At 38.9% G+C, this 24,892-nt stretch overlaps 1 protein-coding gene across 4 annotated transcripts in view; it reads right to left on the bottom strand.

Moving 5' to 3' along the window:
• The window catches only part of LOC150081594 (cell division cycle and apoptosis regulator protein 1-like), a 550,339-nt gene that overhangs the window by 360,218 nt on the left and 165,229 nt on the right, over positions 1-24,892 (bottom strand). For all 4 annotated transcript variants that reach the window (XM_090380560.1, XM_090380561.1, XM_090380562.1 and 1 more), the window contains one exon: positions 17,927-18,041. In XM_090380560.1, the coding sequence (XP_090236686.1) occupies positions 17,927-18,041 (115 nt within the window). The remainder of the gene's footprint in view (positions 1-17,926; positions 18,042-24,892) is intronic.

Genomic DNA, 24,892 nt, shown 5'->3' with positions numbered 1-24,892 from the left:
GAAAAAAAGGAAACTCACAAATAAAATAGTTTCAACTGTTCCATATGATATAGTAGTAGTAGTAGTAGTGGCATGATGCAAGAAAGCATGTGTATGAGCTTATGCAGCATCAGCCAAAAAAAAAAAAAAAAATCACACCATTTGCTCCAAATGCCTTTCCAGTTCCTCCTTAAATTTATTCAAACTATCAACTTCCACAACGACAGATGGAAGTTTGTTCCAGCAATTAACCACCCACTGGTTAAAGGCAAATTTCTGCACATCTATTCTACATCTGTCCTTTCTTAATTTGAATTTATGCTCCACATCAAGTGGAAGAATCCCATCAGAATTCAGCGTGCTCAATCCATTCCAGGCCTTATACACCTCAATCAGATCACCACGCAGGTACCTAGTCTCCAGCCACTGCAATTTGCAGAACTTAAGCCTCTCTTGGTAAGAGGATCCCTTCATTCCCCTCACCAATCTTGTTGCCCTTCTCTGTACATGCTCAAGAAAATCTACATCCTTCCTAAAATGAGGCCTCCAGACCTGTAAGCAGTACTCAAGGCGTGGCCTGACCATTGCCTTATACAGAGGGATAATCACCTCCTTTTCCCTGCTAGCAAAATTCCTATATATCATTGACCTGCTCTGGCAGCCTGTCTGCATTGCTCAGAAAACTTCATATCTGCCTGCACAATTATTCCCAGATCTTTTTCATTTTCTATCACCTTAAGTGTAGTACCACACGGTACATTTCTCTGGGGTTACTTCTACCCATATGCAGTACTTTGCATTTGTCAAGGTTAAACTTCAGTTGCCACTTCTTAGCCCATCTGCCCAAATTATCTAGATCCTGTTGCAGTAGCACACTGCCATTACTGTCATTAACAACCCTGGCAACCTTTGTATTATCTGCAAACTTCGACATTAAGCCTGATATACCTTCATCAATATCATTGATAAATATACAAAACAACAGTGGACTCAACACCGAACCCTGTGGGACTCCACTAATAACATTAGTCCTCGAAGAGCAGCACCCATTGATTACCACCCTCTGTCTTCTCCCACTCAACCATCCTTTTATCCATTGTAGCAACTTACCCTTAATACCATTCTGCTCCAATTTGTACAATAGTCTTTCATGCGCAACAGTGTCAAAAGCATTCCTGAAATCCAAATATATGATATCAAAATTATTTTTTGCATCCAGTACCTTTGTAACCACATCATAATATCCTATCAAATTTTTTATGCTCCACATCAAATTTGTCAGACAAGACTTTCCCTTAACAAACCCATGCTGTGTCTGAATTATTGCTGCAGCCTTGTCTAGATGATCCTGCAATGCATCTTTAACCAGTGACTCCATTATTTTACCCTGAACAGAAGTTAAACTAACTGGTCTGTAATTACTAGTGTCACCCTTCGATCCCCCTTTGTGAATTGGGGATACATTTGCACATCTCCAGTCCGTGGGAACCTCCCCTGAGTTCAAGGATGCTCTCATAATTATGGCTAAGGGTTTGCTTAGTTGCTTTGCCGCCTCCTTTAATATAACTGGATAGATCCCACCCAAGGTGCTTTTCTTATGTTTAACTTCAACAATTTCTCCTCCACTTTGCTCTTAGTTATTACAAAATCATTAAGTATCCTGCTACAATTTGATAACCTTCTGCCATTTTCAAACCTTAATTAATAATTCCTATCCGAAACCTATATGACTAGGTTTCGGTTTCACTAAATGAACTATAGGAGTTTTCTGGTGTCATTATCAATGTGGGACTAAATGAAAAAATTGTTATATAGAAAAATTGGTCTGAAAATTGAACAGACAAAATTCAATTTTTCAACAATGTATTTAGCAGGAAGAAATTTGTGCAGATATTTTGGATGTCACATTTCTGCCCACCCACAAAAGGACAAACAAAAGGAATTCAAAGTAGGTGCTCTAAAATTAAAAATATTTTTGATTATCTGAATAGAAAGTATTGTGAATATTTTTTTCCAGGAAAAAATAATATTGCATTAGTGTTTCTAAACTGTTTTGTCATGATACTTTACATCAGCGTTTCCCAAACTTTCTAAGCCCACGCCTCCCTTGAAGTAAAACATCCATAATTATGCAATTTCTAGATCTTCGGCAAAACTAGAGTTTCTCGTATTATGTGTGTTTTTTTTCATTTCGCGAATCTGTAAGAAACGTGGTACGATGCTAGCAATGCATTTTATGGAACAGGAACTATTTTTTTGAAGGTTTGGTTTTGTTTATTAAACTCGGGTATATATATTTTTTATTTATATTTGTTATGTTATGAATATTACATTTCTGTTAAACTTTTCGCACCTCCTTTTGCATTAGTTCGCGCCTCCCCAGGGAGATGCACCTCCCAGTTTGGAAATCGCTGCTTTACGTATTAGTTCATGTAAACCAAAAAATAAATAATTTTTTGACATCACATTTCAACTAGTCATTTTTTTTATCGTTAGAGCTGAGCTACAATGAGGAAGACAGTAAAGTAATGCTGGACTGCAAAGGGTTAATTTATGTTCCCCCACCACACAAATTGTATTGAAAAAAGAAATAATAATTGCTACTGCTGGATTTCTACTTTTCTGATTTTAATGAAATAAGGCCCAAATATACAATTTCATGAAAGTACGTACACTGGAAGTCAAGTTATTACATGCAGATGGAAAGAGATGGTGAAGACAATAAGGGCATATGTAAGTATAAACAGGGTATCCCAAAAAGGTGTAACCAATTTTAAATGTTTGTAACAAATGTAGTTTTAATGATAGAAACACAAAACCTGCACTAAATGTAAAAAAAACAGTTGAAGTTTTTACTGACATTCAACATGTGTACCACTTGTCGCACGAACAAAAAGGTGTAACCAATTTTTAATGAGCAATACAAACATGTTGGAGAAAATGGAACAAGATAAACATGTAATGACACGGATTTGTTTCACGGACAAGTGCACATTTCGTGTTTTGGGAAAGGTGAATAAGCAAAATGTCAGAATTTGGTGGACTGAAAACCCACACTGGGCGCAGGAGTATCAGTGAGATAGCCCAAAAGTGAATGTGTGGTGGGGCATCATGGTTGATCGTATTATTGGAGCCTTTTTCTTTCAAGAAGCGACTGTGAGAGCGGATAATTACCAGAACATGGTTAAGCTTTATGTGTATCCTCAATTGGATGAACTGCCAAATAGGGTTATTTTCCAATAGGATGGAGCGCCGCCACATTGGGCTTTGAGTGTGAGGAGGTCTCTTGATGACAAGTTTCCTGGCCGTTGGATTGGGCGTGATGGTCCCATTGCGTGGCCACCACATTCACCAGATTTATCCCTTTGCGATTTCTTCTTATGGGGATTCATCAAAGACAGTCTACAAGACCCCTGTTGCAGACATCGCAGGATTACAAATGCAATTACCATGATCAAGCGTGACATCCTTGAAAAAACATGGGATGAACTTTATTACCGATTAGATATTGTTCGTGTGATAAGTGGTGCACATGTTGAATGTCAGTAAAAAGTTCAACTGTTTTTTTCACATTTAGTGCAGGTTTTTTGTTTCTATCATTAAAATTACATTTGTTAACAAACATTTAAAATTGGTTACACCTTTTTGGGACACCCTGTATATCCGCGAATGTACTTTAAAAATGCTTAAAAGCTGATTTTCAGGATGTTAGAACTATTGGATTTGAACTTCGAGAGATGTGATAAATTTTTAGTAAAATCTGAATACGTGACGCCACTAAACACTACAGCAAGTTCAAGTGACACTAAGCATCCATAGAACCACATGCCTTTCATTGTTATTCTCACCTGTTAATTTTGCTGCTTGGAGTTTTGTCTCCCAGTTCCCAACATTCAAACAGCAAAGAAAGTTTAATTTTCAAGGAATTTACAAAGATGAGCAATTTCCAACCAAAGAAAAAATAAAAAAATATATTGTATTAGTAATGGCAAATGATGCAAAAAAGCAAGCTTATAGGATATCAGCAAAAAAAAAAAAAAAAATAGTACCAACTTCACCTGTCCCTTCCCTCCAAGAATTTTGTCCAGCTCTTACTTGAATTTATTGAACCTACCCACTTCCACAACAACAGATGGAAATGTGTTCCGGCAATCAACTACCTGTTGGCTGAAGACAAATTTAGACATATCTATCCTGTAACCATCCTTCCACAATTTAAATTTATTCCCCCTCATGCGTGTAGTCAAAATACTCAAGATGTGGCCTAACCATGACCTGGTACACAGGGAAAATCACATCCTTATTACTGCTAACAAATTTCTCGTATATTATAAAGAAAACCCCACAGCTGTCATGGCAACCGGTGTGCACTGCTCAGAGAACTTCATAAATGACTGCACAATTACCCCTAGGTATTTTTCATATTCCACTATGCTGAGTGTAGTACCACACAATTGGTATGTTAATCTTGGAATTACTGCAATCCATATACAGTACCTTGCATTTAGCATTAGCATATAACGAAAGGAAGCTAGTTTATACAGCATCAGCCAAGAAAAAGGGAGGGGGAGGATTTCCATTTCACCCACCCATTCACTCTTTAGAATATCCAGTTCTTTCTTGAATTTATTTAAGCTATAAACTTCCACAACGACAGATGGAAGTTTGTTCCAGCAATCAATTATCCACTGACTAAAGGCAAATTTCCACACATCTATTCTACAACTGTCTTTCCCAAATTTGAATTTATGCCCCATCAGTTTTGTAATCTGAGCAAGAGGAAGAATCTCAACAGTACTGAGCCTGTTCAAACCATTCAAGGCCTTATAGATGTCTATCAGATCACCTCACAGGTGCCTAATCTCCAGACGCTGCAATTTTCAGAACTTAAGCCTTTCTTGGTAAGAGGACCCCTTCATTCCCCTCACTAATCTTGTTGTTCTTTTCTGTACTTGTTCTAGCAACACTACATCCTGCTAAAATGAGAACTCCAGACCTGTACACAGTACTCAAGGCATGTCCTGACCATTGCCTTATACCAAGAGATGTAGGCCTCATCCTTTTTATCGTTCCTATATATCATTTGACAAGACCCCATAACCTGCTCTGACAGCCTGTCTGCACTATTCACATAACTTCATATTTAACTGCACAATTACCTACAGGTCTTTTTCATTCTCTACCACCCTGAGTGTAGTACCGCACAGTTGGTACGTTTCTCTGGATTTACTGCTACCTATATGCAGTACATTGCATTTGTCTACGTTAAACTTTAGTTGCCATTTCGCTAATCTGTCCAACTTCTCTAGATGCTGGTGCAGTAGCATACTGTCATTAACAACCCTGCCAACCTTTGCATCACTGCAAACTTTGACATTCAGTACGATATACCTTCATTAATGTCACTGATACAAAACAACAATGGGCCCAACACCGAACTCTGGGTGACTCCACTAATAGCATTAGTCCAAGAAGAGCAGTGTCCATTGATTACCACTCTTTCTTCTGACACTTAACCATTCTTTTATCCATTGTAGCAACTTGCCCTTAAAACTGCACTGCTTCAATTTGTACAGTAGTATTCCACATACAACAGTATCAAAAGCTTATATGATATCAAAATTATTCTTTGCTTCCAGTTCCTTTGTGACCACATCATAGTATCCAATCAAATTGGTCAGACAAAACTTCTCCTTAACAAACACATGCTGTGAACTGAATTATAACCAAAGTCTTCTCTAGATGATCCTGCAGTGCTTCTTTAACCAATGACCTCCATTATTTTCCCAGGAAGAGAAGTTAAACCGACAGGTCTGTAATCACTTGTGGCACCTTTTGATCCCCCCCCTTTGTGAATTAGGGACACATTTGCACATCTTCAGTCCATGGGGACCTCTCCTGAGTGCAAGGATGCTCTCATAATTATGGCTAAGGGTGTGTTACTTCCTTTGCCGCTGCTTTTGTGACTTGATTACAGAGTCACTTATATCTACCATATGCTTCTGCATCACTTGATAATTTATATGCATCCCATGCATTTTTCTTCTCTTCCTCGATTCTCATTAGTTCATCTGACATCCATTTAGGCCTAAACCCTGAACAGTATTTCTTATATTAATTTCTTACTATTTCTATTAATCTATATTAATCTAAGTATTTCTTAGATTAACTCCTTGAATTAATTCCATTTAGAATTTGCTGTTGGTAACATCATCAGTTGGTCCCACTGTATAGAAATTATGAACTGTTTGTTTTTATTTGGTTTTTATGAGCATTAGCAACTAAGGACATATTGCTCCGGGGATATGCGATGGTCATTCGCTGACCTTTCCGCATCCTTCGTATTTGGTGGTCATGGGCTCAAACCCCGGTCTAATCAATAAGCACGTGCTACACACTGCTGCTCCTGCACACCTGGCTACGGAGGTGCCCAGAAATTAAAAACTGTATGATATCACTATAGTCACCTTTATGAAAGCAAAACCTTTCCCTTCACCCATGATGGTAGTGACAGCTTTAAGTAAATCCCACATCAGTAAACTGTGATCACTGGCACCTCGTGGTTCCTTTATCTGCAAATTCTTTATGCAAGAATAACCACTGCTGATAATCAGATCAAGAGTAGTTCTCTGTGGTTGGCTTTTGAACGTGCTCCTGTAGAATACAATCATCAAATAAATCCACAAAAGTCGGGCTAGTGTACGAGTGACCAAGCCACAAGTTCCAGCCAATGTCTGGGCAGTTAAAATTCCCCATTATAAGACATTCTGATTTACTGACACACTATTTCTCTGAACAGCTGTTCGATGTACTCATCAGTCATTACCCTATAATACACTCCTACTCTCATTTTTGCTTTTACAGTGTTTATGTTTGTTTATGTTTCCAAAATTGGAGCAGTATGGCATTAAGGGCAATTTGCTACAATAGATAAAAGGATGGTTGAGGGGGAGAAGACAAAGCGTGGCAAACAATGAATACTGGTCTACGTGTACTAATGTTATTAGGGGTGTCCCCCAGGGTTCGGTGTTTTTGGTCCATTGTTGTTTTGCATATTGATCAATGATACTGATGAAGGTATATCAAGCTATGTCAAAGTATGCAGATGATACAATGGTTGTAAGGATTGTTAATAACAGTAATGACAGTATGCTGCTGAAATAGGATCTGGAAACGTCATGCAGATGAGCTGAGAAGTGACAACTGAAGTTTAACATTGACAAATGCAAAATACTGCATATGGGTAGCAGTAACCACAGAGAAATGTACCAACTGGGTGGTGTTACACTCAGGGTAGTGGAGAATGAAAGAGACCTCGGGGTAATTGTGCAGTCAGATATGAAGTTTTCTGAGCGGTGCAGACAGGCTGCCAGAGTAGGTCATGGGGTCTTGTCAATGATATACAGGAATTTTGCGACCAGTGATAAGGTCATTATCCCCTTGTATAAGAAAATGGTCAGGCCACACCTTGAGTACTGTGTACAGGTCTGGAAGCCTCATTTTAGGAAGGATGTAGAGTTGCTAGAATGAGTACAGAGAAGGGCAACTAGACTCGTGAGGGGAACAAAGTGGTGCTCTTACATAGAAAGGCTTAAGTTCTGCAAATTGCAGCATCTGGAAACTAGGCACCTGCGAAGTGATCTGATTGAGGTGTATAAGGCCTTGAATGGATTGAGCAGGCTCAATGTTGATGGGATTATTATTATTGCTCTTATATTATTTCTCCCTGATTGGAGGTTCCACCTTGTGACTGTTACTGTTGGTCGAGGAACTCTGACTATCCTACAGGTGTTCACGATTGTGACTTTCTGGAGTTTCTTGTAGGTGTTTGCTGGGAGACCTATTGCTGCTAGACTGTTATGTAGCTGTTATGTCAACCACAGGTATGATGCCACATCTTTGGCATCACACCTGTGGTTGACACGATGATCAGAATGGTCGTTACTTGTTGCATATGCCACATCTCTTTGATCTCCTGTCTTAGGTTCATGTACTTCCTGATCTTTTCCCCATGGGTTTTCTGCAGGTTGCCAGTGTTGGGTACCGCTATGTCAATCAGATAGGTAGCCTTTTCCTTCTTGTCCATAAGGGTTATGTCAGGTCTGTTGTGCGGGATTGTCCTATCCGTTATTATGGCATGGGCCCAGTACAGCTTGTGGGTTGGGGGTCTCTAGTACTGCCTGGGGTTCGTACTTGTAGTACAGTACACTTTCTTCGATGAACTGGTATTTCCTTGCTAGCTCCTGATGTATTATCCTGGCTACCTGGTCATGTTCATGAGTGTACTCAGTCTGGGTACAGGATGTGTAGGATCATTTCTAAGGCCATCGGGCACTCCGGGCTCCATGGTGATGTATTTTCTGGTGTTGATTAACTGGTCTTGGATGGCGAGCGCAAATCCTTCAGTCTCGGGGAAGAGCGTCCCGCTTATGAGTCATGCATTCGAAGCAATTTTATCTATGTGATCTTTATGGAGATCATTGTAGTGTCTTCTCTGCCCATCTTTCTAGCTTCGTTTGTACCTCCTGGTTGGGGGGCTCCTCGCTTAGGTTGAGTGGGGTATACCGCTTGTCTATCTTCCTTATGGCCTGGTGGAGCGCTGCTGTGTTTCTGGAAGTAATTCTTCAGGTTAACTATTGCTGTCTTCTGTTGCACAATTATTATTATTATTATTATTATTAGCCACATGGTGCAAGGAAGCTTGAAGCTTATGCTGCACCAGAAATCTTCTCTTATTCAGATTACAAACCTGAGGAGACAAACTGAAATTGAGGAAAGACAGTTGTCAAATAAATGTGCAGAAATTTTCCTTTAGCCAGCAGGTAGTTGATTGCTGGAACAAACTTCCATCCGTAGTTGTGGAAGTTGATAGCTTAAAAAAATTGAACGCAGAACTAGACAAACATTTGGAACAAATGGATAGGTGAAATGGGAAGTTTTTTTTTTTTTTTTTGGCTGATGTTGTATGAGCTTGCTTTCTTGTATCATATGTCTCTACTAATGCTACACCAAACTGACACAACGTTGCACTGTCCATCTATGGAAACTGGATGCATTTCCTTAGATTTTATGTTTCTTAACTAACAGCATAACCCCTTCTCCCTCCCTACCCTGTCTATCTTTTCTGTACACATTGTACTCCCCAAATTCTAATTCTTCACTGCTTATATCTGTGTGACACCACATCTCTGATATCCCAACAATATATGCCCTTGATGTCTTGACCAGCACTTCAAATTCATCAACTTTATTTACTATACTCCTAGCATGTACATAGTGTAGATGCAAGTATACATGCACCTGTTCTTTCTTTTAATTACCCTAACACAGCCCATGTATTTACTTGTTCAATGATGACTCCCCCAGTTCTTGCAACCTCAGTACCTTTCTTTCCAGGCTGCTGCTCATTCTAATAGAAACAGTGCAAGAATTTTTCAATGTTAAACTTCAACTGCTATTTCTCAGCCCATCAGATTGATTTTTCTATATCTTGTTGCAGTAGCTTACCTTGATTACTGTCATTAACCACCCTGCCAACCTTTGTATAATCTGCAGATGTAGACATTAAGCCTGAAATACCTTCATCAATATCATTCATAAATGCTGAAAACAACAATAGGTCCAGCACTGAACCCTTGAGACTCCACTAATAACTGTAGTACATGAAGAGTAGTGCCCATTGATAACCACCTCTGCCTGTTCCCACTCAACTAGCCCTTTATCCTTAGCAGTGATTTTTTGATTTGGTAGTTGTTGGCGCATCGGCTTCTGTGGCCATATTGCACCTCCCAAGGTTTTTGCAGTACTTTGATCCAAGCCCGAGGCGGGAATCAAACCCGCGACCTTTGGGTTGCCGGGCAGGTACTTTACCCACTCGGCTAGCCCGGTCGGCTATCCTTAGCAGTGACATGCCTGATGTTGTTGAGCAGGGTGGATAGTGGGCTGTGTGCTAAACAGAACCAGAGTGGGTTCGGGGTATTTTCCTGAAAGATTTCTCTCCTGATGGGGATAGGTCTGGTTGTCATGTTCTCGACCTTGATAGTAGTACTCCATTTCGCCATGTTTGCTTTAGGAAGTTTGTTGCTGTCGGATTGACTTTGTATATCTTCAGCGTCTCTATTAGCCAGCTATGAGCCACAAAGTCGAAGGCTTGTGGTAATCGATGTAGGCAGTGTACAGGTTGCATCACTTCTTTAGGATTGTTTTATAACTGTGGCATCAATGGTTAATTGCTCCTTGCATTCTTTGCTCATCCGCTTGCTTCCTTTCTGCTGTTCGGTGATGATGTTCTGGCTCTCCAAGTAGTCTGATATTTTTTGGTTATGAAGCTAGTCAGGACCTTGTACATCCTTGGGAGACAGGTGATTAGCCTGTATTTCACCAGGTTTCTTGTATCTTGGTCTTTAGTCTTCAGATATGTGATTCTTTGAGTAAGAAACTCTGGTATTGTCTCTAGATGACTTACTCATTCAGGTGAACTTCTCTGCTAGGCTTGTGTGTGCAAGGGAGTTTCTTGTATCAGTAGTTGTGGATGTTATCCATTCTTGGGGTTTGATAGTTTTGAAACCTACTGTTGTACTTCTTCCTCCCGTGTCTCCCATTCTCTTGTACACCCTTGGTTTTCTCCCATTCTAATTCTATCCTGGGGGCTCAGCTGTTATATCTTGCTTCACTGCTCCATGTTGCCAAACACCTCTTTGATTGTCTTCTGCTCGAGTGGTTTATTTCCATCTTTCCTGCCTTGTCTGATACTCCTATAGAAGGCTCTTTGTATCAGAATAGTCTCTTGCTGAGTGCAAGGAGGTTCTGCTTCAGTGTGTCCAAGTATTTTTCTATTGTCTGATTTTTATTTTCGTGTTTGCTGTGGACAATGTCTCTCATCTTCATGAGAGACATTTCACTTTTCACTTTTCTGTTCACTTTTCCTATCAATTTCTTACTCCTATTACCTTGAAGGTACCTGGTAAATTGGCCTATCTTGACTCTTAATTCTTTACCAAGCTGACAGTTCCTTATTTTTTTTTAATTCTTCTGCTGCTGGTCTTTCATTTTACTTCCATTAATCCCAGTGGCTGCTATGGCAGTACCGTACATAGCAGTGTGGATGGCCTCCAGTGTTGCACCATTGTTGTCAAGGTATTATTTGCCAATTGAGGTAGTCTGTGACTCTCCACAGGATTCTGGGTCTCTGCTTTGGTATCACATGGGTCTTTGTGGGGTCCATTCCCTCAAATTCTGTTAGGGCCTTCTTCCACTCATCTTCTATTCTGGAAGTCATGACCTCATCCCTTTCCAATTCAGATGTTCTGGGTTGTATTTCTTCTTGCCTTTCCTCCTCTGGTTCCATGTTGTCCATACTCGTTCTTCTTTAGAGTTGGTCGCTCATGTCCTGCTTGATTTTTTCCAAGATCGTAGGAGTTATCAGGTTCTTCATGACGATGATCCTTCTCTGGTCTAATATTCTCTGTTTGGTGGCCTGAATATCCAGAAATCCTTTCAACCATTTGATATGTGGTCTCTGCATGCACATTGTCATATTGGTCTGTAGCTTGGTTATTTCATACTATGTTTGCATGATTAACATATTCATTTCGATGCACCACTTCATGCGTTGGTGTTTTCTTCCTTCCTGGGTGGTGACTAGTGCAGCTGTGCAAGAAGCACCTACAACTGGTTGGGCTGGATGGTCTTGCCCTTCCCTTGTGGTAGCCATACAGGAGACAGCACCACTTGCTCCACTGTCTTGCTGCCTTCCAGGAGGGTGTGCAATTTGCAGATTGAGGTACAAGGTACCATATGTATAATGAATTACAAGTAGAGTACATGCAAGGCTCAACCCAGGATATTTACACATAATTTTAGTTATACGAGGGGGGTATCAAAAAGTTTGTACAAGAAATAATAGCCCTAAAAAGGTGAAACTTCACAGGAACTTTAATCCTTTTCTATGTACTCTCCATGTATAGTAACACATTTCTCCATCTATGGATCAGTTGTTTAATGCCTTGATAATAGAAGTCCACACTTTTTGCTTTAAACCATGATTCCGCTTCAATGATGACTTCCTGAGACGAATCAAAGTAGTGTCCTCCAAAATTCTCGAAATAAGAAGTCTGATGGTGCTAGGTCAGAAGAATAGGATGGCTGCTGCAGTAGTTCGAAGCCACACTGGGCAGCAAAGTTGGTGGCAGAACAGCTACTGCAAAGGCATCAGCAATCTTGGAACCCATCGTGCGGAGACCTTAGACATGTGCAGATGGTAATGTAAAATGCTGTCAGCAGACCCATAACTAATTCCCACTGAATTTGCAATGAAATGAATTGTCACACCTCTGTCACTCAGCACCAGCTGCTCAACCTTTGCAACCATCTCACTGTCTGTGAGACAGTTGCAAAGGTGTATGTTGATGGCCTTCCTTCTCTTTGCTTGTCAAATGCACTTGTATGACCATGCTGTAACTCCCATTTCTACTTTTTTACAGTGTCAGAGGATGGCCAATTCTGCCTATACACAGCTTTCATTTCTTTGTCAATTTCCTGAGCTTTCTTGTCCTGCAAATGCAGGAACTTGATCACTGTTCAATACTCCACTTTGTCAACCATAGCGTTCTTCCTCAGGTTCCACCTCTCGTGTACGATCACCTATGGGAGTAAAATTTCGTGTTAGTTATTGAATACAGCCAAGCCACACATAATGCGAGTTCCATTAATGCGATTTTCAGTTACCACTATTTGAAAAAATTATATCACTTTTCACTTTACACGATGCAAATTTCAGTTAATGCGATAGTTTTTTTATGTGATAGTTGAAAAATATTAGAACTATGTGCTAAGCTTACTGCATGTTGGACGAGCAATAACCAAGCATTTGTCTGCAGCCCGCCTCAACGGGTTCCATCGACCATCGGAAGGAGATGTGTTAGTTGTTTGCCTCCAGCTAAATAAAGCCACGTGCAAACTTGCATTTGAAAATTCTAATTTTTAAATGCAAGTCTGACTTTATTAATGAATTTATTAAAAATTCAAATTTTTAAATGCAAAAAAAAAAAAATAAATAAATAAATAAAAAAAATAAATAAATAAAAAAATTTTTAAATGAGTCATTTGAAAATGTTACCGCAAAGGAGATAATGGTAAAAGAACTAGATGAAATTTTTTGTATCGCAGAAAACCTCAAACAATAGATTTCAGGTTCACTTTGATATTTTCTCTGAGATATTTATTTCGCCAAGGCCTAGAGAAGATTGTTGTCAGTTATAGGAAATTGACTGATGAAAAAAACAGAAAGCTAACGCCGTTCAAATTACTTGTTATTGTTATTTGGTTTTTTTCAGGAGCATTAGCAACTAAGGCCATATTGCTCTGGTGATATGCGGTGGTCATTCCCTGACCTTTCCGTATCCTCCGTATTTGGTGGTCACGGGCTCAAACCCCGGTCTAATCAAGAAGCGTGTGCTACGCACTGCTTCTTCTGCCCACCTGGCTACGGAGGCACCTTCAAACTACTCTGTTCAAATATTTCCGTAACAAATAGTTTCTTAATTGTGTATTTTATGCAATAAGCATTTAATTCTATAATTATTTTCATAATCTCTTACATGGCATACAGTTAAAAAGCTATTTAAAAGGTACAGTATTTTTAAAATTCTTTATGGACATTCCTGAAGGTCACAGATCAATTATAATTTTTCCTACTGATTATTATAGTAGTAGTAGTAGTGGCATGTGATGCAAGAAAGCAAGTGTATGAACTTATGCAGCATCAGCCAAAAAAAAAAAAAAAAAAAAAACACACCATTCCCTCCAAATGACTGTCCAGTTCCTCCTTAAATTTATTCAATCTAACAACTTCCACAACGACAGATGGAAGTTTGTTCCAGAAATTAACCACCCGCTGGCTAAAGGCAAATTTCTGCACATCTATTCTACATCTGTCTTTTCTTAATTTGAATTTGTGCTCCCTTAGGTTCGTAATTTGAACAAGTGGAAGGATCCCATCAGAATTCAGCGTGCTCAACCCATTCCAGGCCTTATACACCTCAATCAGATTATCGCGCAGGTGCCTAGACTCCAGCCACTGCAATTTGCAGAACATAAGCCTCTCTTGGTAAGAGGATCCCTTCATTCCACTCACCAATCTTGTTGCCCTTCTCTGTACACGCTCAAGTAAATCTACATCCTTCCTAAAATGAGGCCTCCTGACCTGTACACAGTACTCAAGTCGTGGCCTGCCCATTGCCTTATACAGAGGGACAATCACCTCCTTCTCCCTGCTAGCAAAATTCCTATATATCATTGACAAAACCCCATGTTTTTGTGTTGTTTGTTATTTGGTTTTTAGGAGCATTAGCAACTAAGGCCATATTGCTCCGGGATATGGGGTGGTCATTCTCTGACCTTTCCGCATTTGGTGCTGATGGGCTCGAACCCCGGTCTAATCAAGAAGCGTGTGCTACGCACTGCTGCTCCTTCCCACCTGGCTACGGAGGCGCCTGACAAAACCCCATTACCTGCCCTGGCAGCCTGTCTGCATTGCTCAGAAAACTTCATATCTGACTGCACAATTACTCCCAGGTCTTTTTCATTTTCTACCACCTTAAGTGTAGTACCACACAGTTGGTACGTTTCTCTGGGGTTTCTTCTACCCATATGCAGCACTTTGCATTTGTCAAGGTTAAACTTCAGTTGCCACTTCTTAGCCCATCTGCCCAAATTATCTAGATCCTGTTGCAGTAGCACACTGCCATTACTGTCATTAACAACCCTGCCAACCTTTGTATCATCTGCAAACTTCGACATTAAGCCTGATATACCTTCATCAATATCAATTATATTCAATTAACACGTTTCCATTTTGCACAATGTGCTTGCAGGACGAATTAATCACATTAATCGAGACCAGCCTGTATGTAGACAACTTATTTTAAAAAAGACATCTTCCTACTGATGTTTTATCTAGGTCAGGGTATATACTTTTTGATACTCCCTCCTATATAAAAGGTTGAAATAATACATACAAATTCGAAAATTATACATACAGCCTGAAGTTAAACAAAATTATTTGTAGAGGAACAAAGGCTAAAAGCTAAGTGGTTTCCTCTTATATCACAGAGAAGAATTTAAAACTATTAATTGCAATCGTTTTGACATTGCCAATAAGTGCAGTTGGCTGCAAAAAGCACATTTCCATGAAATGTGCTTTTTGGGCACATTTCATGCCCACAAACCTTGTGGGCACATTTCCATGAAATGTGCCCACAAGGTTTGAAGCATATCCACCTTTCTCATGTAAAACAGCTCTGACAGAAAATAAAACGTCACTTTGAAATATTTAACAACAGACCATGAAAATGCCCCAAAAAAGAGGAGCAACAGTTAAAAGCCAGGTATCCTCTTATGCTATTGGTTAAAATTTGACACGCCAGTTTGCTGTTACTGCACACTGGTTACTGACAAGTGCGGGGGACTGCATAAAATATAATGTTAACACATGCAAGGAAATGTCACCTCCAACAGCAACAAATTTTGTTATTTGACTTTTGCATGTAAAAAACAACTATGATCAAAAATAGAGTTAAGTGCTGCTTTAAAATTTTTTAACTGACTCTGCATAGAGAAACAAGAGATAAAAAGTAGGAATCGACTTATGCTCTTGGTAAAAATTTGATACATGACTTTGCCATTGTGAGGTGGGCTGCAAAATAATGGTATTAAACAGGACTATAACATGTGTCAAAGAAGAAGAACAAGCTCTGATGGTAGGAGTTTGTGCATTAAACCCCAGAAGTATACTACTAGAATCAATGAGGGAAACACAGCTGTAGCAGCTGATAAAAATTCAGTTACATTTGGTAATTTACACTGTTTATTGAATGTAGTCTTCAATAAATAAAAAGAAAAATCAGTTATCAAATAAGCATACCAACTCATAAAATTACATTAAAAAATAAACTTTCATTATAAGCTCTATTCAATTTCCTTATAACAATATTTGCCTGTTCTCGTTCCAGCAGTCTTTTCAAATTAGATAAGGTATTCACAAGTCACCAAGACCGAATTCAGACTTCAAATTTCACTGTGGACATTTCAAATAATCCATACTAAAATGTATATATAAAATCCTATATATACACTGGTGTTCAAAGAAAGTGCATCACCTAGGAATTTCACATTTCTAACTCTTTTTCGCGATGATTAGCATTAATTACATTAATGACTGCCATCACAAACAGAAATATAAACAAAATATATTTATTAATAGTTAAGGCAAAGCTAAGTAATATTTGACAGGTGCTCTCAAAATATTCCAAAATGAGCATTTGCAACCTTTATACATTTTGGTAAATATGACAATTATGGCAGAAATGTTATCAGAAGCCCTCAATTTGCTTCAGTTTATCATTTTAAATGGAAAACAAAATGAAAAGTTCACCAGGTGTAAACTAATATTTAGTTGAACTGCCTCTGGCCCTGATGACAGCAGCACACTGTCGAGGCATTGACAAGATCAATTACTGAAGATAATCAACAACTAGCTTGTGGCTCCAAACACGAATTATGGCTTCCTGAAGTTCACAAAGGGTCTTTGGTTTCTTTCTGGCAAGCGCAGATTCCATACGATGCCAACAGTTCTCAATAGAATTCGTGTCCAGGCTGTTTCCTGGCCAGCTAAGAGTTGTAATGGATCGTTCTTCCAACTATTTTTCCACCTCTAACAAATGTAAACACATTACTGTCGAAACTCTAAGGCAGAAATGAAGCTAAAGTAACTACAGAAGTGCCTACTTACACTTTTCACCCAATGACAAGGCGCAGTGTCGTCCTGAAAGATGCAGTTACTTGACAGGTTGAAATGGTCTCTAAGAGTTGGCAGCAATTTGCCTTCCAATATAGCCAGGTATCCATTGGCATTTATGGAACCTTTTATAAACTGCAGGTGACCTACTCCGCGATACGAAATGCATCCCCATATCATTTGGCTGGTAGAGAATTTCACTGTATATACCATACAGTCTAGATGGTATTCTTTACCATGTCTACGGCAAATTGTTTGTCTCCCATCAGAGCCATGCAAGTTGAATTTCTTCTCATCCGAGAAAATAACTGACTTCCACTGCTCGAGGGTCCATTTGACATACTCCTTACATCAAATTAATCAAGCCTTTTTCATTTTTTGCGTGAGGAGGGGCTTCTTCTTAGGACGACCTGACCATTTTTGAAGAGGCTTCTTCTGACTGTTACTGCACTTGCTACCACTCCTGTATGTTCTTCCCATTCTCTTTTCTTCCCAGTCTGAGCAAAGAACCATAAAGCTTCTTTGCTCAGACAAAGAAGCTTTACGGTTTTTAGGCATAAGTGCTTCAAAATGCAGTCCTGTTTGGTATAGAGACTCGTTTCTGGTTCCTTTTTTCCTATCAGCAGAACCAGTATTCATGAGTTTGGAAAGAAATCTATTCACTGTCAACTTATTACATGGCACTCTATAAGCAATATGACAGGAAGAACATCCTTCGTCATGTAAAGCAACAATAGCACTCTTTCTTTGTGGCGTCAACTGCACGTAACTCACCATCCTGACACAAGCAAGGAATGATTACAACTCTTGCACAGCGTGCTCATATAGCTGAAAGTAACAGTTGATGCAATATATTACGTCATCACCTACGCATGTCAATCTTATCTGATGCAATCTGTAAGAAATATTGCCATATACTTACGTTATTCGGACAACAATTACAATTTTAAGGGGTAATGCACTTTCTTTGAACATCAGTGTGTGTGTGTGTGTGTGTGTGTGTGTGTGTGTGTGTGTGTGTGTGTGTGTGTGTGTGTGTGTGTGTCATTAGTTGGGAAACAATAAAGTCTTCAAAATACATCACATTTCGAATAATCCAAAATCGAATTAACAAGGATGTACTGTATGTTGCTGAAATCTGAAATGACTTACTTGGTTTGGGAGAAGTTGAATTCTAGTAGCATTCCACTTGAAAGGCATGTTGGCATTGTATGAAGCTTCAACCAAAACTCGCTCCCCAATTTTTGGCATACTGCCCTTCACAGCACTATTGATAGGGGGAAAAAAAAAAGAAGAAGCAGCAAATTCTGCATTGCTAAAAATACCAAAAAAAAAAAAAAAATCTTGCAACAATAAATGATTCTGTTTATGCTACGAAATAACATTTATTTAAATAAGTATTAGTGCAATAGAAACTATTTAAAAAAAATATAGTAACAATTCAGCTGATTATTTGGGGGTAAGGATTGTCTGCTAACCCCAAATGTCCATTAATGTTGAAAGAAATATCATAGTATCAGAAGTTGACAAATCACACGTTATACTTCGAAATAAGAAAAACTGTTATACTTTGTTGTAAGTTAAGTGGTAAGTCAATAATTTATTATGAAATTATTTTAATTGATTAATCACTCAATTTGATGGTAAACAAAATCATATTGAGGTGTATGGTCTTAATAATTTTTTATGAAAATATTTTAATCGATTAATCACTCAATGTGATGGTAAACAAAATCATATTGAGGTGTATGGGACCAGGTGATGTAAACGGGATCCGGAAAAGTTGCCCCCGCATTTCGCCCCCAGTAGATAATGATAGGCTACAGAAATGTAAATAATACACGTAATTTTTTTATTAATTCTAATTTATTTTGTTTTAATAGAATGAATCAATCAAAGGTAAAGGTAATCAAATTAAAGGTAATCAATCATAGAATAAATGCACATTATTATTGTTTAAAACTCGAAGTTGTATGCAATGCCTCTAAGGTAATCAATCACATTACAATTTTGAAAATCTTGGACTATTCTTTTGATTCTAGCAGAAATTGCAGCATACTTCTTGTTTCTTTGATTGCCTGAATCACCGGCAATTAGTTGTGTAATTTCGAAATTGTGCAGCCCTTGTTGTTTCTTTAAAGAATCAATGAATCGGTAAATATTTGGGAATAAAGTAGCACAAGTTTCCTGAAATAACCCCGTGCCACCCCTCCACGCCACTGTTGGTACGTTGCTGATCATTTAGTGTTCGTGTGTAAACATTCCATAATTCGATGGCAAAAATGGGTAACTGCCAGCCTCTCCTTTGTCTTCTTCCAATATATGTATCTTCAAAGTACTTTGCAATCACCATAGCTTCAATGGGGAAGTCATCAGCCTCAACTAAATCTTCAAATGCTTGAATAATGTTAGCAGGAGGAATAAATACCAATGCCGGAATCATTCGGATCCAACGAGCAAATTCATGGTCTTGTTCGTATCAAGCTTTTAAACCTTCATTCTATACCTTTCGCCAAACGCTTTAGGAAAGATGAAAAAAAAAACAACAGGTATTTACAATACCAGGAAATTCTTGTTGTAAGGCTTGCACAGCACTTTGTTCAAAATCTGTAATAAGTCGCTGGGGTTGGAGACTGGGGTGTAGTTTAACTTCTTGAAGCAACTTGACGTATGTGGCACGAGTTTTGTTTGGAAGAAGCGCATAGACCACTGGAATAACTGCATTGAATTGAACTACATGAATTGTATAAAGCTGCTGGAAATGCGTGGGTACTGTGTTAAAAGTTCCATCAGAAAACCACTCCTGGCTACATGCCAATAACTGAAGATTCTTACTAGTGGAAAAAATAAGCATGCGACCCAGGAGCAGTTTGTCCTGAGAATCATACATTAAAAACTGTTGTACATTGCCATCGATAATAATTTCTTGATAATTTTGGGGAATTACTAGGTCCCGGAGATTGCTCGGTTAAGTTATGTTATTTTGGTTTTTAGGAGCATTAGCAACTAAGGCCATATTGCTCCGGGATATGCGGTGGTCATTCCCTGATCTTTCCGCATCCTCCGTATTTGGTGGTGAAGGGCTCAAACCCCGGTCTAATCAAGAAGCGTGTGCTACACACTGCTGCTCCTTCCCACCTGGCTACGGAGGCGCCAAGAGATTGCTCGGTAAAGCAGGAGTACCATTGTTGCATCAAACATGACGAATGGTTTTTAAGTGAATCCTTTTTAGGAAGTAATGCCGTGACATTGGCATGAGCCTCTATCATGAGGCTTTTGCGATTACTAATGACCTTGCACAGATTGTAGTAATAGTAGTAGTAGTGGTGGTGGTGGCATGTGATGCAAGAAAGCAAGTGTATGAGCTTATGCAGCATCAGCCAAAAAAAAAAAAAAATCACACCATTCCCTCATTAAATTTATTCAACCTATCAACTTCCACAACAACAGATGGAAGTTTGTTCCAGCAATTAACCACCCGCTGGCTAAAGGCAAATTTCTGCACATCTATTCTACATCTGTCTTTTCTTAATTTGAATTTATGCTCCCTATGGTTCGTAATCTGAACAAGTGGAAGGATCCCATCAGAATTCAACCCATTCCAGGCCTTATACACCTCAATCAGATCACCGTGCAGGTGCCTAGTCTCCAGCCACTGCAATTTGCAGAACTTAAGCCTCTCTTGGTAAGAGAATCCCTTCATTCCCCTCACCAATCTTGTTGCCCTTCTCTGTATATGCTCAAGAAAATCTAGATCCTTTCTAAAATGAGGCCTCCAGACCTGTACGCAGTACTCAAGGCGTGGCCTGACCATTCCCTTATACAGAGGGATAATCACTTCCTTTTCCCTGTTAGCAAAAGTCCTATATATCATTGACAAAACCCCATGACCTGCCCTGGCAGATTGTCTGCATTGCTCAGAAAACTTCATATCTGCCTGCACAATTATTCCCAGGTCTTTTTCATTTTCTATCACCTTAAGTGTAGTACCACACGGTACATTTCTCTGGGGTTACTTCTACCCGTATGCAGTACTTTGCATTTGTCAAGGTTAAACTTCAGTTGCCACTTCTTAGCCCATCTGCCCAAATTATCTAGATCCTGTTGCAGTAGCACATTGCCATTGCTGTCATTGACAACCCTGCCAACCTTTGTATCATCTGCAAACTTCGACATTAAGCCTGATATACCTTCATCATTGATAAATATACAAAACAACAGTGAACCCAACACCGAACCTTGTGGGACTCCACTAATAACATTAGTCCACAAAGAGCAGCACCTATTGATTACCACCCTCTGTCTTCTCACACTTAACCATCCTTTTATCCATTGTAGCAACTTACCCTTAATACCATTCTGCTCCAATTTGTACAATAGTCTTTCATGCGCAACAGTGTCAAAAGCTTTCCTGAAATCCAAATACAGTCAGTCCTCCTATAACACGTGTTTGCACTACACGAATTTGATCGTACACGATTTATAAATAGGGGAACGATATCTTATATAACACGAACCGAATTCGCTTATGCACGATTCGCCTTTGTGTTTACAACAAATGGCAGTCGAACAATTTTTACAAGAAATGGCCGAATCACCCCAACCGAACGCAACACAATAAGAATGAAGAGAAGACTCTGAAAATGTATTTATGTTTTTTATATCAGTGAAGGGGGAAATACATTTCACCATAATAACGTAAAACCCAACACAATTCCAGCTATCGGTATAATCGCAAATGCAATTAGATTGAGTTTACTACCAGTTTATAACAGATTCCACTAGCAGAAACGCAACTGGAAATTGTTTTTATTGTTTTATGGTAGTAACCCCCAGAAATGTGCTTTAGTAAAATGTGAGGTGTTAATAGTGTATCTCTGCCTTTACGGTGTTGTTTATTCAGTTGCTACACCCGCGCAGCTTTGTTTATGTGTATCAAGCGTGCCTCCTCGTTTTGTAATTGTGCTTTATTCCCTAAAAATGAGTAAAATACATAAAAGGTGTGAAAAGGAAGCGTCCAAGTGAAGACACTGCAGATTCAGAGAGAAAAAGAAAAGCAATATGGATAAAGAGAGGCGAACTGGGTCAAAAACTATTAACTATGGTTTATGGCCAAAATTACTCCGGCCCACTGGGGTTTCCCCGGCAAGGCTTATGGCCAGTCCGCCTCTGTTGATAGAGAAAAAATATGAAATTGTGAAACGCTTTGAGCGAAATGAAAGACCATGTGATATTGCACGTGCTACAGACCTAAATGAGGCAACGCCGAGAATTAGAAAGAATGCAGAGAAAATAAAAACAACTTTCATAGCAGGAACAACTCAAAGTGTAATAAAAATCCATTAGATTTAGACACAAAGAATTGGAAGAGATGGAAAGGTTGTCATCTGATTGGATAGAAAATCAAACAAAGAACAAGTTTGCTTACGATAGAGGCAAAAGCATTAGCAATATTTTAGTACGTAATAAATCTGCTACCAATTCCTTAAATGCCGATCTTCAGGTAATTCTCCAGTGGGACAAAGACAACTTAGTTGATTTCAACCCTTCTAAAACTCAGTCTTGTCTTATATCTTGCAAAAAGGATTCTTCTGCTCCTATGCTTATCTTTAGTGACACTCCGATTTCTAGGCCAAAGGATATATCTCTTTTGGGGATTACCCTGACTTCTAATCTCTCTTGGCACAAGCACATTACAAATATTGCTTCCTCTGCATCTAAAAAACTTGGTTTTCTCTTTCGCTCTCGGCGTTACTTTTCTTCCAAACAGCTGCTCACTGTGTATAAATCGCAAATCCGCCCTGCCATGGAATATTGTTCCCACATCTGGGGTGGTGCCCCCAAAACCTCTCTCAGGCTTCTTGATTCCATTCAGAAGAGGGCAGTTAGGTTAATTAATGATTCATCTCTAACAGTCTCTCCACTCGGTGTCTCATAGACGCACTGTTTCTGCTGCATGCCTCTTCTACAGATACTTCCATGGGCACTGTTCTTCTGAATTGGCTTCTATAATTCCCGCTCTCTCTTTCAAAACAGTCCGAACACATGCCACGACCAGCAAACATCCATTTACTGTCCAACTTCAAACCCACAGAACCAACTTTTCATCTTCCTCGTTTATTCATTCAACTGCCGTTTCGTGGAACAACCTTCCTCCATACGTATTTCCTGAAAAGTACAGTCTACAGACGTTCAAGTTCAATGTCAACAAATATCTTCTTTTGTCTTCTCAACCTCGAACCCAAGGACGGTACTAAGTACTATTGGTTCTAATACCTGTCGTGTTTGGGGTTTACAGAAAAAAAAAAAAAAACGATTATTATGCAATTTTTTATTTGGCTCTTTTGGAATGACTGGTTCAGCCATTCAAATTTTCTTAAAACTTGAACAAACAGAAATGAAATTAATTTCCATACAAAAGTAAAATTATCTATACTATACATGTGCAAGGCAGGATCAACCACTTCTAGGAATTGTAGAAGTGTTTTAATTTTTAAAACACATCTACAATTTTTATTTAACAGAATAAATGGGGGTTATTCCAAAAAGAATGATCATAATTTTTCCTGAACAACTGTACTATTTTCTTTTTCTAGCTGAGCTGCGGAATTTAAGACCAAACCAAGCTGCATCATATAGCAACTACACAGTTGACTTATGCACACAGTGTGACCTTGGGGGTTGGCCAAGTTTATGCCTGTTCATTTTCTCCTAGGTAACAATGGATGTGACACAAGGAATAGTATACTGCTCCAAATTTTGTTTCCTTCTCAAGAGAACATCGGCTGAAGCATATATGTTAACAGAGGCTTGTTGTGAATCTACGCTTCAATATAGCACAGCTCGCAGGTGGTTTAGAATGTTTAAAGATGGATGTTATTCAATAACAAAAGTTCTTGGTCCTGGAGCTCCAACCACTGCTGTGAAGCTTGTATAACAGTTAGGTAACTGGCAGAGATGTTGAGAATATCAGAAGGAAGCATGCATGGTATTCTCCATGACCATTTGCATATGACATATGTTCGTGCATGTGATGGGTTCGAAGACTACTCACACTTCAGCAACAGCAAGTTTGCATAGACGTTTGTCAGGAGCTGCAAAGGATGGTTACTGATAATGGTGAGGTTCTGCTAAAGGTGATAAAGGCAGATGAGACACAGCTTCATCATTTTGACCCAGAGAGTGGGCAACATAGCTCTGTTTGGAAGTCTATGTCATCGCCAGCACCGAAAAAAGCAAATGTGGCAGCTTCTGCAGGAAAGGTTATGGTCAACTTTTTTCTGACATTCAAGGAATGGTTTACTAGCATGTTGTGCCACATCACATGAATGTTACAGGGATCTTACTACAGACCTGTATGAACACTTTGAAGAATCATATTTGTTGCAATCAACCACAACTACATGCAGGTGGGTGGATACTGTCATTGAGTACTTAGCCAGTATTAATATCAAATATATTCCTCATCTGCCCTGTAGTCCTTAGCTTGCACCCTATGATTATATTTTTATTTCCAAAGTTAAAGGAGCTGTGATGAAAACATTTCCAGTTGTCAGAAGCTGTAAAGACATTGGAGGCGATTCTCAAACGCATGTCAAAAAAATAGCTTCCACCATGTTTTTGATGATGGGAGAAACATTGGAGTAAATGAATTTCATAAGATGGGGACTACTTTGAAAAGGACCATCAAAATATGAATGATTAATAAAGGTATGCTGTGAAAAAAAAAATATGATCATTCTTTATTAAACAGCCCTCATAATAATCAGAAAAAATTACACCTTCAATTTTTCAAAATAATGATTTTAAGTATTTACACTTTTTTTGTTGTTATATAATTGCAAAAAAACTTCTCTGAAGTCCTTTTTTAAAAAAAAAAATTACTTGATGGAATCTGTCATAGCTACCATAAATTCTGCTTCATCAGAAAATGTTTGTTGCCAAAATCACATTGTAAAAGATCATGCGAATTAGGAAGACGTTGTAAGACCATTATAGTGTTTGGAAAGGTATCTGGAAATCATCACATATCCTGTGGATTTTCTATGTTAAAAATCTTGAGTAATGGACAAGAGAGAATCTAGATGCACAGCTTCATTTTGGCTATCCAGTGCCAAT

This window comes from Mastigoproctus giganteus, chromosome 8 (assembly GCF_048544385.1).
Source record: "Mastigoproctus giganteus isolate SK-2022 chromosome 8, ASM4854438v1, whole genome shotgun sequence".
NCBI lineage: Eukaryota > Metazoa > Arthropoda > Arachnida > Uropygi > Thelyphonidae > Mastigoproctus > Mastigoproctus giganteus.
The sequence above is the reverse complement of the archived record's forward strand: the minus strand, read 5'-3'. Positions and strand labels throughout refer to the sequence as shown.